The 15,911-nt window shown below is 43.4% G+C and overlaps 3 protein-coding genes across 3 annotated transcripts; 1 reads left to right on the top strand and 2 right to left on the bottom strand.

Moving 5' to 3' along the window:
• Positions 1-876: 876 nt before the first annotated feature.
• Positions 877-15,796, top strand: scly (selenocysteine lyase). The gene is made up of 14 exons (XM_080771000.1): positions 877-962; positions 2,107-2,186; positions 2,485-2,594; positions 2,979-3,079; positions 3,863-4,049; positions 7,878-8,005; positions 13,309-13,464; positions 13,672-13,778; positions 13,906-13,942; positions 14,111-14,194; positions 14,273-14,375; positions 14,561-14,636; positions 15,097-15,505; positions 15,687-15,796. The coding sequence occupies exons 2-13, from the start codon at positions 2,113-2,115 to the stop codon at positions 15,248-15,250; spliced, it is 1,317 nt and encodes a 438-aa protein (XP_080627126.1). The 5' UTR covers positions 877-962; positions 2,107-2,112; the 3' UTR covers positions 15,251-15,505; positions 15,687-15,796.
• LOC308319500 (ADP-ribosylation factor 1-like) lies at positions 5,714-6,265 on the bottom strand (the record flags this gene model as incomplete). Its single annotated transcript, XM_080769605.1, has 1 exon — positions 5,714-6,265. The coding sequence occupies one exon, from the start codon at positions 6,263-6,265 to the stop codon at positions 5,714-5,716; it is 552 nt and encodes a 183-aa protein (XP_080625731.1).
• Positions 9,337-11,052, bottom strand: LOC308319502 (SRSF protein kinase 1-like; the record flags this gene model as incomplete). The annotated part of the gene is made up of 2 exons (XM_080769607.1): positions 9,337-10,496; positions 10,638-11,052. The coding sequence occupies 2 exons, from the start codon at positions 11,050-11,052 to the stop codon at positions 9,337-9,339; spliced, it is 1,575 nt and encodes a 524-aa protein (XP_080625733.1).
• Positions 15,797-15,911: the final 115 nt, after the last annotated feature.

Below are 15,911 nucleotides of genomic sequence, written 5' to 3' on the forward strand. Positions count from 1 at the left end.
GTTACCATGGTCCACATACTGTACACTGTAGTGTACAGTATGGGTTTTCTTTTTTTTCAAAAAAAACTAGCACCCCCTAGTTTCTATCTGTGCATTTGTAACGTCTCTAAATGTTCTGATGAATTGAAAATGGTGGACCCTAATGTAAACTCCTTTATGATTAATTCCCGTTCTGTTCTTTGGCTTTATAGAAGTGTATATGTGTACGTCTCTAAATGTTTTGATGAATTGAACAAGGTGTAAACAAGTGTAATGCTTTATTGGGTCGTCCACTCACAGTTAACAGTCTTTGTATTGAGTTGTGCTTGAATTGTACTGTAATTCTGCAAACTGTTAATAAATACTATCAATCAATCAATCAATCAATCAATCAATCAATCCCTTTAAGCGGTTTTGAAGGAGTCAAGGGATTCACTTACAGTCTTAATAACTGTTGGTAGGGCGTTCCACATTTTGTATAGGTCCCGGACCACCTGTTGAAGACCCCTGCCCTACTGTAATATGCATGAGAAATATAGCCTAACCAATTACCACTTGGTGGGGTTTTGGAAAAAAGGCTGAAAATGTCCCACACCACTATCTTGAAGAAATAGGGCCCCCGGCCTATCATTACAAATATATATTGTATGAAAAAGGGAAGGAGAATGCTGTTTTGTTGTTGAACCCCCTATTTTTTAAGGCATCTGATTTCGTCACCTTTCTTAAAATAGTATAGTCGCCACTCACCACCAGTCATCAAAAAATAACCAAATATAGAATGTATAACATTTACAATCTTTAAAAAAAGAAGCTTGTAGGCCTATCGCTTGTTTCCTTTGCGTTATTTGGCAACCCCAGAGGAGTCGCACTGACTCGCACACGTCGTTGACAGCTGCTTCGTAGCTGATCATTACCCATACTGTATTATTGTTGTACAACTGATAGGTGATCCATTTCAGAACGACGTAACGCCGTTTTACAAGGTCAGCGACTTCTAGTTCACACACACGTACCAATAAAACTGACGCAGAAAAGCAAAATTCCGTCCGTGACATAACTGAGATAAAAGATGACAGCACTAGTGTTTACGTCTGTGCGCTGCCAGATGACAGTGTACGACACTGCTGCTTGCTAGCTTATTAGCATTGGAGCTAATTGTCACTGGTGGTGGTTAACGCTAAACAAAACATGACCAAGAGTCAGTTTGTTTTTTGTTCAATCAGACAGACATTGTAAGTTGCTCATGTGTCTTGATCTGATGATATGAAGCCAAATTAAACGGCCAAAAAGTTAGTTTAGGAGGTCGGATATCTCCTCAGTCCTCCTCATGGAGGGAACATACCTGCCAATGTTGCCATTCATGTGACGTTTGGAGTAATGCCGAGTCTTGCCGACTACTTCTGGCACTCAGGCACTCTCTGGTCGTCAGTGTGGTTGAATAGACAGTGTGTATGTGAAGTAACTAAGTACATTTACTCAAGTTTATAGGTCTACTGACTACTGTACCTAAGTTAAGTACACTGTACTTAAGTTGGCCTACATTTTTTAAGATTTTTGAGTGGTGCAAGTGCAACAACCACTCCAAGGAACAGCAATGTATGTCCAATATGTCTCCCTATGTCCCACTCTGACCACTCACTTCAGACAGGTCAGATTTTTTACTTTACTGGAGTGTGTAGTGGCAAAAGGTAAAAGTGCATCACACGAGTGTGATTTTTGTAAATCTCTATGGTAAAAATGAATGGGAGATTTTTCAGTTGTGCCAGAAAACCACGCCCACTGCTATGCATATAGGCTATAGATACATAGGCCTACTGTATATCTACTTTTTTCAAAGAATTAGATTTGGAAACAGTATAGTAGGCATATCCAGGAATTACATTTGGGTAGGTGAATGTCCCCTGACAAAATAGTATCCAGGAATTACATTTGGATAGGTGAATGTCCCCTGACAAAAACATGATAAGCGTTAATAAAAGTATAGTCTTGCGTAACCAGACAACTATTCCACAATCTCCGAATTCTATAGAGTTTGGAACTATAGCCCCCATGAGCTGAGTAAGAAAGCTGTCATTTCCGTTCACGAAAATATATTATCTGAATGTATTATAATGTGATTTGCACTAGGTTACTATGGCTGACCAACAGGAGGACATCACATTCTTTGGCCATAGCTTCTCTCTGCATTCAGAGACCAATGTGGACAGGTAGGTACCACCACTGTACAAAGTCATGTAGTAGTCTTGTAGTCTTCATTGGTTCCCAAACAATGGGTCAGGCGAGGTCCCATGTTTTGGGGGTTGCAGACCTATTTTTATGGATCGTGACTCCCAAGTCCTGAGTAAATATATCTTCTTTTTTACATTTGCATTTCTTACAATATATTGTTTTGTCATTGTGAATTTGTACATCTGCTATTTTTGCCGAAACATTGAGACGCTAGGGCTCATGTGTGGTTATTGGTTAACATGATGCTATTGCTAATTGCATCTTTTTGTGGAACAGAATCTACATGGACTATAACGCCACCACGCCTCTGGATCCAGAGGTGATCAAGGCCGTTACCGAAGCCCTTCAGGAAGCATGGGGAAACCCCAGTAGTAACTACATTGCAGGTGAACGTTTGAATACTGCATCAAAAATGTTACAATGATGTCATTTATAGCCATACCGTGTAACCATTTCAGTTAAAAGTTATCTTTTGCTTATTTTTTTATATAATCATTCACTGTTATAGTTCACATTAAACACTTTTCATGAGTGTCTGCCGGTACTAGAAACCTGCAGCATTCCAAAAAGATAACAAAAACCAATGTTAACTTACGCAGTATAACTTTGAAAGTTATTTTTCAGAATCACATCATGGGAATTCATTATTTGATACTAGTATGATTTTGGCTACATACATTAGAAGTGTCTTCTTGTGCCTTCTCACGTAATGTTATATCAGCGTTCATACAGTTGGTGCCAAACAAACGTGTGATATAATGCTTCATAAGGTGTCAAGGCCAAAGCCATCATAAACCAGTCCAGGGAGAATGTAGCAAGAATGGTTGGAGGGAAAGCAGAAGACATCATTTTCACTTCAGGTGGAACTGAGGTATGCTACTAACCTCATTGTTACATTATCAATCATACCCTCATTTGGAAAAGCATTTCCCAAAATTTGGAAAAGCATTTTCCAAATGAGAAAGAAAAGCAGGTGTATGAGCGAGCGAGTCTGAGTACGAATGCGTATGCATATGAGGAATTGAGGATAGTGTGTTAAGGAAATAAGATCATTTTGGGTGGGTGGACTACATTGTCACTACTAAAATTGAAACGCATAATATATTGAGAAACCAATCGTGTCCCTCCTTGATTTTTGTCTGATGACTACATGTATGTCTATGGTTTGAATTGTCAATAAGCAATAAATGTTGTACCTTGTACTCATTCACACATAAAAAAAGTGAGGGGGGCTCCATTCATTGTCAATGGGAATTTAATGTTTGTGCAAGACAAATATAGACACTAAGCCGATTTTCTCAGACACTGACGTAAAATTCTCCATTCATTGTCAATGGGAATTTAATGTTTGTGTAAGACGCAAATCTACACTAATAGCTGAATATAGATCTGGCGCCTATTAGTTAGACCTAATAACTCAATATTGAAACCAATATTTCACAGAGAGGCTGAGTTTGAAAGTTCGTAGCGGCCAACAGTACTTGCACGCTCTGCTTGCGCACTCCTACTTGTGTGCAACGTGCAAGTAGGCACTCGACAGAGTACAGTTCTAGTTAACACTGTCTTTGTTGTTTATTTTTTACAAAATGTTCATGGAACTTAGCTGCTCTGATCTACATCTGCTAACGTGTATGTTTTACTTCATGTGTAATAGGCTAATAACCTGGTGTTCCACACTGCCATGGAGCATTACAAAAGAAGCTGTGAGGCTGCAGAGCAGACTGAAGGGCTCAGACGTCAGCACAATGGAAGTGTTGACCCTCCTCACATCATCATCTCCAACGTGGAACACGACTCAGTCCAACTGACATCCCAACACCTTGTGAAAGATGGCAGGGCCGGTAGGAGAAGCTTCAATACATGCATTATGTACTGTTTAATATTTCATTTCATCGTCTACTCAGGCTTATGTGAACACCAGGCACAGATACTGACAGCCAGGCAGGGACCCCCTGGGTCCTCTGCCGGGCCGAGAGCGCCCCTGCCTGGGCACTGACCCCCAGGCACAAGCCCTGCACACCGTCTGCGAACGCCGTGTGTCAAAACAGCCGCCTCCGTTATTTTCAATGAACCTATCCCACACCGGCGGCGTCCGACGCACTCTGACCGACGCCTCACCTGACACCCCGATACACCACTGTCCTATTTTCCAGGCGTTGCCACGCGGCAACGCCTGTGCCGCGCCGCTGCGCACCCGGTGTGTGTTGGGCTACAGAAACCGACAGTCAGGCCCGGCCGAGAGTGCCCCCGCCCGGCCACCGGCCGTCTCCGGGGGACCTCTGCCGGTGCCTCGCACATCGCTGGTCCCCGAGTACCCATGCACCCTTAGTTGCTTGATTCAGTATTCAGATATTTGATATTCATATTCGCTGCCCCACGCCTTGCTATAGTAGAAGTTCCCATTGTAGCTTCAAACTCCATTTTAACCATGAGAGATTAGAAAACACCTGTCCTTTTTATGGTGACTGATACTGGCCTCCTAATACGTGATTTATCATTTACTGTTTTAATTTAATTTAAAAAAAATCACACCCATGTGAAGTGAGGGGCGCTCTTGTCATCGTACATCAACAATTTTAACCATGATGATTCAATGTAAAAAAAAAATGCAATGTATTTAATGTTAATATAATCGTATATATACAGTGTATATATATATAGTGTATATATTAGAAAAGAACTACCTTCTGGCCTTGACAGCTCATACACCAAAACAGAAAAGTCCTATTTCATTGCATTAAATAACTTTAAACAACATTAAATTCACTTTATGCATGCGCATACCCTCTGTAGTGTCCTCCGGCCCCCTCCTACTATTCATTATTTTCCAAAACAAAACAATTATTAAAAATAAATGAATACAGTAAATGAAAAACACTGCACACGAGTCACGTATTAGGAAGACACGAGTCACCACTATCATCGTTAAAATGGAGTTTGAAGTTACAAATGGGTTTGCATAGGAAGGGGGCGGGGCAGCTAAAATGAATATCAAATATCTAAATACTGAATCAAGCAACTTAAAAACTATCCAGGGTGTTCACATAAGCCTGAATAGACAATGACCAAAAAAATATCTTTATTGTGAAGGGTATGTATACAGCATAAACATACATAACAGCTATGATTCAAAGAATTATGAAGTGCTAACCTATTTTCCTTTTTCAAAAGCAAACAGAGATACAGTATACACACAACATTCAAACGTACAATGAAATGAATAAAATCAAGACAAAAGACAAACTGTACATACTGGTATGGGGTGATGCCCAAAATATACAACTGATTAATAATTGATTATTTTATTAAATACGCTAGCCCCTCCAATGTTCAGCTTTGTGTGTAATTGTGTGAATTTTAGCGATGATTTGATTGGCTGAGCAAAGTACATATTTCGGATAAAAAGTCAGGGCAGAAATTTGAAGACGGAAAAGTGAGGATGCAAATTGTGATTGGCCAGAATGTGATGATGTATGTACAGTATGTGAAGGTTCTTTAGGTAGGGTCAGACCTTCCTGTTCTTCAGCTGGTTGGTGAACCAGTCCAGACCCTCGTACAGGCCTTGGCCGCTGGTGGCACAGGTGGCCTGAATATACCAGTGGCGCTGACGCCCCAGCGCCTGCAAGGCCAGCATGTCCGTGACCTCGGCGACCGGCATGGCGTTGGGTAGGTCCTGCTTGTTGGCCAGCACCAGCAGCACGGCGTCACGCAGCTCGTCCTCGGCCAGCATGCGCTGCAGCTCGTCACGCGCCTCTGCCAGCCGCGTGTGGTCGTTGCTGTCCACCACGAAGATGAGGCCCTGTGTGTTCTGGAAGTAGTGGCGCCACAGCGGGCGGATCTTGTCCTGGCCGCCCACGTCCCACATGACAAAGCTGACGTTGCGGTGCTCCACCGTCTCCACGTTGAAGCCAATGGTGGGGATGGTGGTGACGATCTCGCCCAGCTTCAGCTTGTACAGGATGGTGGTCTTGCCGGCGGCGTCCAGGCCTACCAGCAGAATCCTCATCTCCTTCTTGCCAAACAGGCCTTTGAAGAGGTTCGAAAAGACGTTGCCCATGGTCAGCGATTTCCGGCCCGTCTGGTTCTTGGAAAGACGACTGGCGTATCCCTGGGGGTTGTTTCTTCCGCTCTGCTGCTGTCGCTCCGAAATGGCGCTTTGCGCGAGCCTGTGGTACCCTAATTATTATTCACTTTGTTTAAATCACTGTTAGTGGGTCGTCGTACTACTGACGATGTCTGCTGCTCTACTGACTCACTGGGTTCTCCTCTGACTGCTCCTGACCACCTTGAACGCTTGTTATATAGTTGCCAGCTTTGTGTGTTCGTGTGTACCACATTTTTGATGATTTGATTGGCCAGTTTTGTGTGTTTGTGTGTACGACATAGTGATGATTTAATTGGCTGAGCACGGAATGTGTACCACATTTGTGATGATTTGATTGGCTGAGCCCGGAATGTGGTGATGTATAATGATTTTAATGATAAGAGCCCCACACGAGTGTGATTTTTAAGTGGTGCAACCACTTCTACAACCAGCTCGCAATGTCCATGTACCTGTTTGTTTGTGTAGGTCAATGAGCACGAGTGGTGTGCGCATGCGTGTCAATGAGCACGAGTGGTGTGCGCACTGTTGTGCGCATGCACCCGCACCCGTGTGTGGATGTTGTTGCTACATAAATAGCGTCAATGCTAGCGAGCTAAAATATAGCCATCCTTGCTCTAGAAAGCACCAATGTTTCCATCTAGACCACTGGATTATCAGCAAAAACCTCTGAAAATCGCGCTAATGGACCAAACCATGGAGAGCTCCGTAGATTAGGAGTTATTCAGCTTTTAGAGAGGGGAGTTGCACCACTTGGTTCACACAGGTGTGATTTTATGAGACGCAGAAGTGTGTTCCTGATCATTTGCTGATTGGGTTCGTGCTTCAGTGTTAATTCATGCACAGGCTGTCTACCTATTCAAATAGCTCTGATCCATAGCTCTAATACCTTCATTAAAGCTATGGTACTCTTCTCTTCCTGCACTCGCATGAAATGCAGGCCAGCCTCTCGTCTGTAGCGAAAATATGAAGAACGTTTTCACTACTCACCAATACAAAGGCGTCTTATGTTATCAGAAAGCCTCTGAGCCCCCCACCACACGTATAAAATGCACTTTTTGGCCAGAAAGGGATTTTTTCCCCTGTAGGTCTTGTCTATGGAGTTCTCTTGGAAATATCGGTAGAGGGCGCAGTGGATTAACTAGAAGTATTTTTCTTCTGGGATTGGATACAGTGTAAAACCAATAGCGCATCGCAGTCCCGCCCCCTGCCGTTCATTTTCATCATAGACATTTAAAAAAGTATTTATTTAAAGACCTCATAAGCCTCGTACAAAGCCAACTGGAGTTGTGATAAATCATGACAACAAACACAATTTTTCGAGCCTAACAAATAATTAGAAAGAAGAAGAAAACGGCAACTTTTTTGTTGTTTTGTACGACACTTATAAGGTCTTTAAATTAAAGAAAAATGCATTGGGAATTATTTCCTGGGCCTGGTGTCGTCACGAAAGGGGGCGGGACTGCAACGCTCTATAGAGCAGGGACACTGCTTTGGTGGCTTCAATGATTCTCCGTGGTTCTGGGGGTTTGAGTCACAGCAGCTAATATTTGTTTTATATCCTCAGATGTGACCTGTGTGCCTGTTTCCAAGGTGACAGGCCGGGTGGAGGTGGAGGACATAATGGCTGCGGTGCGCCCCACCACCTGTCTGGTCTCCATCATGATGGCTAATAATGAGACAGGAGTCCTTATGGTAAAGTGTGCTTCATACTTGATCTGAATCATCTGATATATTAAAGGGGCGCTCTTATCATCGTACATCATCATGCATCATCTCATACTGGCCAATCAGAATGCCTGTTGCCTGTGATTGGTTAGCTCGTTTACAATTTTCCCTTCAATGTCAATGGCGTTTAATGTTTTGATGTTTAATTTACATCATATTTAGCGGAATTCTTTGACATTTGACCGGAATTCTCTTACCGTGACGGTGGTCAATGGCAAATCCTGAGACGTGTGGGGACAAAAGCTGTTTATAGAAAAACATTGAATAACCACCTTAAAAACAAAATAAAAATAATGAATTCAAAACTATAACAACCAGATCGTTACTGAATTGCTGCTAGCTTCCATAACGTCTTTATAGTATGACTTAAGTCTAGTAGACAGGTGTGACGGGTCCTCCTAAGAGGGTGATACAATCTCCCAACAGCACATCCTATACGTATACATATTCGTATATCCTTTCCCCTTGGACTCAAACTTCTTCCAGGAGAAGGCTGGATTGAATTTTCACAGCTCACGGTTGTACAGCTCTCCATTGTAGACAGAGCTTAAGGCCACCAGCATACTTCTGGAAGAAGCTGTACTCAGACAGCAGTTGGTCTGTGTCAAACACACTGAGGTTGTTGTACTAGTGGTCCTCGACCTGTGCCCCTTGGCCCCCAAATACAAACATCTTTCTCCCGAGGATGGTGTGAGAGGGACCTACATTTGGGCCTATTCCATATCATGTGTCAATAATTATGGTCATTGCAATAAGAAATCTTGAGCGAAGAAATATTTATTTAGAGTAGCCTATTATTATTTTAATAATTCATTTATTGATTGATTGATATTTTACACCAAAGCGTTCATTAACGATCTCTAATGCCCCTCCCCTCCAAATTGAGATTTATTTGTGTCCTTCTCCGTCACTCTATTGGTGAGGTTCTGCAAACCTAATGTTACAAAAATATATACTGGACAAATGGGCAGTCTGTGTAGTCAACCAGCTAGAATGTCATCAGCCTTATATCTACTGTATTGACTGAATTCCTATTCAGAGATTCCATACAACTTCTGACATTAAAATTAGGAAAGGAAGTGCATAGACAAATAAACAAAAAGAGAAGATAAATCCAATCCAGAAAGTAACAAAAGAATCAGAGACCAGCTGTTAACATCCTTTATGTGTAATCTGTGACCAGGATACATTTTCAGCAGCCAGCCTCTTGTGCATGTGTGGATGGATAAGCATCTTCTGAGCACTCTGGGGATGTGGACATAATTGCAGTTACAAGGCAAGCACTGGCTCCCATGGCATCATGTCTGTGTTTGTTTAGGGTTTTCACAGAAAGTGCCATAGGACGATGTTATCTTTTCACAACTAGCTTGCAACTGCTGGCAACTGAGCCACGGGTGTGACAGACACTGGGCGGCCGAGGCCCTACTCTCAGGCACCTGGTCCAGCATGGGCAGCAGGAAGCTGCTGAAGCACTGGGCTTCCTCCTCAGCCCACTCATACTTCTCCACCAGAACATCTCGCAGACCCCAATGCTTCGGCTTGGGGATGTGTCGCAGGTCACCTTTCTTGGTGAAGAACTCGTTGGCGTAATTGCCTGACAATATCAGCTCACTGGGAACTTTACCTAGCAGCTCAATGATCATTGCCATGTGGTCTTGATCTTTAGAGTAGTCCTGTCCAGTACGGGGCTCAAACAAGTAGTCACCTGTAGCCAGTTCAAAGGCCATGCATGCTGTGCTCCATATGTCTGCTGGTGTGCTGTAACTAGCTCCCATTATCACCTCCGGCGAACGATATTGCCGGGTCTGGATGTCCTCTGTAAAGTGCTTGTGCACCCAGCAGGCGTTGCCCAGGTCAGCAATCTTGACCTGCAATTTGTCAGCATTTAGAGGATCCAGAGGGTTTACCAACAGACTACCTGATGCCTTATTCTGACGCTCTTCTTCAGCACATTCCGTGCTCCCTGGTCCTTCTATTTCCATTACGTCTTCCTCCTCTCCTTCCTCCGTTTCCCTGAACCTCTTCTCAAGCCGCTCTGCCTGCTTTTTTTGCTTTTTCAAAATCTTTTTGTTCTTGGACATCTTGGCCATTGCTTTGGATGCCGGGGCTGTGCTGACTGCACAAGCAGAGGATGGCAGGGCACCAGTCCTCTGCCATTGAGCCGCCTCTGCAGCTAACTTCTTGATGTAGGGCTCATCGACAGTCAGAAGGATGTTCTCGGGCTTGATATCCGTGTGTATGATCTTACATTTGGTGTGGAGGTAGTCCAAACCGTGCAGAACCTGTCTTATGATGCTCTTGACACAGGGCACAGGTAGGCCTTGATAATTGGACTTGATGATCCACTTAAGCAGGTTGGAACCCAACACCTCAAACACCATGCACACATGTGTGCCGTTCATGCCAGAGATCTCGAAGTTATCCAGAAGCTGTACTACTTTCTCTCTGCTGTGGACACCTGGGTCTGTTTCTCCTTTCTCTCTGCTGTGGACACCTGGGTCTGTTTCTCCTTTCTCTCTGCTGTGGACACCTGGGTCTGTTTCTCCTTTCTCTCTGCTGTGGACACCTGGGTCTACTACTTTCTCTCTGCTGTGGACACCTGGGTCTGTTTCTCCCACTGATTTCAGGAGTTGGATCTCGTCAAGTGCCGTCTCTGTGTAGTGGTCAGCACTCTTCACCACTTTCATTGCCACAAAGCGTTTTCCCTGCATGTCCCAGGCCAGCCACACGGTGGAGAAGTGCCCCCAGCCCAGCTTCCGTATCACATGGTATCGCTCGTTGAACAAGTCTCCAATCTTCACTTGGTGATATCCACCCCTGCAGTAGTCATCTGGGTCCTCTTGCTCTTCCTCATCAGAACTTAGAATGTACTCATCCTCCTCTGGTAGAGGGGAGTCTGCATGGCATGCCTGTGAGCCTACTGCATGACCACAACCTGACGAGGACTTTTTGCCATTTTTCTTAGGCTTGGTCCTTTTGTTTCTCACCTGCATCACAAGTACGTTTCTGTCCATATAAAGGCAGTTATTGAGCAGGGAAGCCTCCCTCTTCTGCATGCCCTGAGAGTCTAGGCCAGATTTAATGACTGCTGTGTAAATAATGTAATTTAGTGCTTTGACCTATCACTTATATTGGTTCAGCGGTACAAACATCATGCAAAGTATGATGACAGATCACTTGCCCAATGCAATCCCAGGTAGGCTCTGGAGTTTAACAGAACAAAATTTTGAAGTGAGGGGTGCTCTTATCATCGTATATCATCATGACGTAACATGTTGATTTGCTCAGACACATGACGTAAATTCTCCATTCATTGTCAATGTCATTTAGGGCACTTTCACACCGGACATTTCGGTCGTTTAAAACTAACCATGGTCCGCTTACTCCTTTGGTTCGGTTGGTGTGAACGTGCATCCGAACTTGGTTTTTACATGCGTACAAATAACAGATGTACTGTACAAGCTATCCACACGGAATGGTATGTACGGTACGGTACCTTTTTATTGTTGTATGGCTATACATCTCCGGTGAATTGCATGCAGCAAGCATATTATTGTTCAAACACCTGCTCCTCTGTTCATCTGTTGCTCTTATTTGTTTTATAAAATAATTATTAGAATTAATGCAATAGCAAGTTGTTCCATGTTGCTGTTCTCTTTCTGCGTGACTGAAACGCTGAAGGTTGTGCCCATAAATTGTGATGTTCTTTTTCCCTCGATCAATAATTAGTTACCTCTTTTTTTCACCATTTGGTTTGCTTAACATGTCCACGTGTCATTTGTTTACATATTTGGTTCAATTTACAAAGTCCTGTGTGAACACTAAACGAATCAAAATCAAAATGCTAATATTTGGTCCTTGGTCCTTGATCCGGACCTTCTAAGTGAACTTTGGGTGTGAAAACGCCCTTAGCTTTTGTGTTAGGACAGAATTGCCAATTTGCACGTCTACTGTACATAATGACATAAATTCTCCATTCATTGTCAAAGAAAGACAGATTTTTACGTTCTGGCACAGGCGGGGGGGGAGAATAAAACAGAATTCCACGTTCTTGGCATACTTTGTTTACAGGAGGTGTAACAAACAGGTTGTTACAAGCTTAACAGAAAGGGTAACAATTGTTCCCGACCTGCATCGTCCGAAGTAGTTTTTGTGAATTCATAAGCTCAGATCCACTGTCTTACATCAGAGTTGCACAGGAAAGCAACGCCCTTATTAGGCCTTGTTTTTAAATGAGCATACTTTATTTTTTAGGGGCGCCAGCCCCTCAAAAATATGCCCATCTTTGTGTGTGCGTGTGTACCCCATAGCAATGATTTCATTGGCTGAGGGCTTAAAAAGTGAGGACGCCAAAGGTGATTGGCCGGAATGTGATGATGTATGATGATGTATGTTGATAAGAGCGCCCCTCACGTCACACGAGTGTGATTTTTCACTTACAATATGTGTTGATCCCTCAGTGTAAAATTTACTATATAACGTTTATAATGTTTAACATACCAGTAGTTACAATTTTTTTGGCCCACTAGTGTGAGCGCAAGCTAAGGGTTTCAGGATGGCAATGTGGTCCAGTTCAAACCACTTTTGTCCGGTTGGGTGTACTGTAGCTGCTGTTAGACTCTAGGCGTGATGAAGAGGACTTGTAGTGACTTAAGTGTTTTCTTACCCCATGGAAAATACTCCGTCATGTCATATTTACAATTCAGTGCTGTCCTCATACATACTGTATGAAAATGACTCAACGTTGTAGAATATGCAACCGGATGAGGTCAGTTCATGCTTACGTCAATAAGACATGACATATATTTCTGTTATGTTGCTAGGATACTCGAAAATAAATGTATTAAGCTTTTTGATGTTCAATAATCAAGTTCATGTCATTTTGGGTGGGAATAATTGTTCCTGATACACAGCACAAGCCCTACACACACCGGGTGCGCAGCGACGCGGCACAGGCGTTGCCGCGCGGCACCGCTTGGAAACTAGAACGGTGGCGTATCGGAGCGTCAGGCGAGGCGTGAACGCTCGTCGGACGGAGCCGGTGTGGGATAGGTTAATTGAAAATAACGGAGGCGGCTGTTTTGACGCGCGGCGTTCGCAGGCGGTGTGTGTAGCCCTACAGTGTGCATGTAATTATGCATATTCTCCGTAACGCAGCCTCATTTGTCAGCTGACAAATCCTCCCGTTCCGTAACGAAAGGTCTTCCAATCACTTTCGTTGTTCTTTACTGTAATACAGTACCTAAGAAGCATTTTGTTCCTCTTTGTAGCCCGTTCGAGACATCTGCCAGAGGATAAAGGCTCTTAACAAGCAACGACAGCATCTCAGAATCCTCCTCCACACCGACGCTGCCCAGGCTCTGGGAAAGATCCAAGTAGACTCCTGTGACCTGGAAGTAGACTACCTTACCATTGTAGGACACAAGGTCAGAGCCTATATACTTCAGTTGACGTAGGTCCCCCGGGGGTCTATACTTATAGTCCCTTCCTTTATAGATCGGCTATTTTGCCTATTATGACATGCCCAGAATAGGAACACTAGGGTTCATGTGGTTAAAACTTAAATTATGAATAATTTGCTTCACCAGAATAGAGAGGAAAAGTGCCATCTAACATTTTTGTTACAATTATAGTTCTATGCACCACGGATCGGTGCTTTGTACGTGAATGGCCCTGGAACAAAAACACCAGTGTATCCCATGCTGTTTGGAGGAGGACAGGAGAGGAATTTAAGACCAGGGTAATTTCCTTGTCTGTTTCTTTGGAATCCTAGTCAATCAAACTACCAGTGCATGCCTTAAATCTTATCTGAAATGTGTATGAATTGAAGATTTTAATATTTGAGCCTTTCTCATTGAATGTTGCAGTACTGAGAACACGCCAATGATCGCTGGTTTGGGAAAGGTATGTACAGTATTTGATCAGATTTCAAAATTATTACTTTATTTGCCTAGTGTACCACAAACTCCAAAAGACCAAGGGCATGTACTTTATATCTTACTTAAGTATCAGATATATTTGTGATGCCATGTTCTCACCATTTCTACAGTAATTACATTGTTTGTACATTAGGCTGCAGAGCTGGTGACCGCCAATCTGTCGGAGTATGAGATTCAGATGCGAAGCACCAGACTTTACTTGGAAGAACGGCTAAGGGTACGTGGGTTTGCAACTGCCAATTTTTTTTTCTGTAAGACTGTAGTTTGATGTCAGTATGTCACTGTCATTTTTCAGGCTGTTTTTGGGGAGGACAAGATCCACTTTAACAGCCATTTCCCTGGCTCTGACTCGCTCCCTAACACATGCAACGTGTCCATCCTGGGCCCACGATTACAAGGTGATACCCCAACGCGCTTGTGTTGTTGCATGTAGTCTTGTTTTGACCTCCCACTCTGAACCAATGCCTCCTCCAGCCCTGCGCATAAGCCAGAGGTCAGAGGTCAGAGGCAGGTCAGCACCCGCGCCTGGCCCGTTTGTAAACTACAAAGTCTATGAATGATTAATCTGTCTCTCCCACGTTAGGCCGGAAGGTTTTGTCCAACTGTACGAGGTTGTTGGCCAGCGTAGGTGCCGCCTGCCACTCACACAGCGGCGACAGGTAAAGAGTCTCTCTTTCTCTAATAGAATATTTCGACAATAAGGACTAAGTGAAGCGTGCCGTGTCATGAAATGTATTTCATCATGGGTTCTTGACTTGTTCCCATATACTACGGCTTTCGCTTTCAGATAAGACCTGTTCAGTAGTTGGTACTAACCTTGAGTCTCAGAACGTCTACTTTCAATTTATTTGAAAATAGAGTAGATAGAGTTCTACAAGCTTACATATTGTCACCTTGCAACGACGTTTGAGCTTGTAAATCTTCTATTTTAGCTTTTAAAATGTTCTCTCTTCAGGGGTAGTTTTGTTTATAATGGTAACATATAAACAAAACAAAAACAATCACAGAACTTCACGGCTCCTGCAAAGTTCTGGGGAACCCTTCGTATTCGAAAAGAGCCATAGGTCACTGCAGCATTTATGAATGAAATAAGTTAGATGTTCTTTGTCTGTCTTCCAGGCCCTCCCATATCCTGCTGAGCTGTGGCATCCCCCCAGACGTGGCAGGAAATGCCCTTCGGTTGAGCGTGGGTCGGGGAACCACGCGGGCAGATGTGGATGCAGTGGTGGAAGACCTGAGGGACACGGTGCAGCTGTTGGAACAAGCACACTGATGTACGCTGTGGACAGTGACGTTATTATGGACCATCAATGCTTTTTTTTAGTTAGTTAATCATATGTAAACTGCTTTTAATGTATTTAATTTTTGGTGAAGGTTAGTGAATTCCATGGGAATGTATGAACTTTCCTGGAGAATGCTGCCATTATTGAAGAACGGAAAACCTTGAAATGAATGGATGGATGAATAGTGGACGGACTGGTGGACTGAAGGACGGATGGATTGGATAGATGAATGGATCGATGGATGGGTGTGTGGGTGGGTGGATGGACGGATGGATGGATAGATAGATGGATGAATAAATGGTTGGTTGGTTGGTTGGTTGGATGGATTACTTGCTTGAGGTTGGGGGTGGGTGGGTGGATGGATGGCTGGTTGGGTAGATAGATGGATGGATGGGTGGATAGATGGATGGATGGATGGGTGGATAGATGGATGGATGAATGAATGGTTGGATGGATCGATTACTTGCTTTACTGTGCTGAAAGAGAATCTTTGTTACAACCTCAGGTAAGTGCACTAGCTCATCTGTTCTTCTGCACATTAGCAGCTCATGTTGTGCAGGAAATCATTTAATTATGTTTGAATACGACTTATTTATTTTTTAAGGTCACCGCTTGGAACTATTTCATTGCTTTAATTACTATTTTATAATA

This window comes from Protomyctophum bolini (assembly GCF_963924005.1).
Source record: "Protomyctophum bolini genome assembly, chromosome: 8".
Taxonomy (NCBI): domain Eukaryota; kingdom Metazoa; phylum Chordata; class Actinopteri; order Myctophiformes; family Myctophidae; genus Protomyctophum; species Protomyctophum bolini.

Excerpts from the sequence above, each read along its gene's own strand:
- scly (XM_080771000.1), top strand. The coding sequence starts at position 2,113 with ATGGCTGACCAACAGGAGGACATCACATTCTTTGGCCATAGCTTCTCT. Across the intron at positions 13,779-13,905 it reads GAGAGGAATTTAAGACCAGG|TACTGAGAACACGCCAATGA; the intron begins GTAATTTCCTTG and ends TGAATGTTGCAG. Across the intron at positions 14,376-14,560 it reads CCTGGGCCCACGATTACAAG|GCCGGAAGGTTTTGTCCAAC; the intron begins GTGATACCCCAA and ends CTCCCACGTTAG.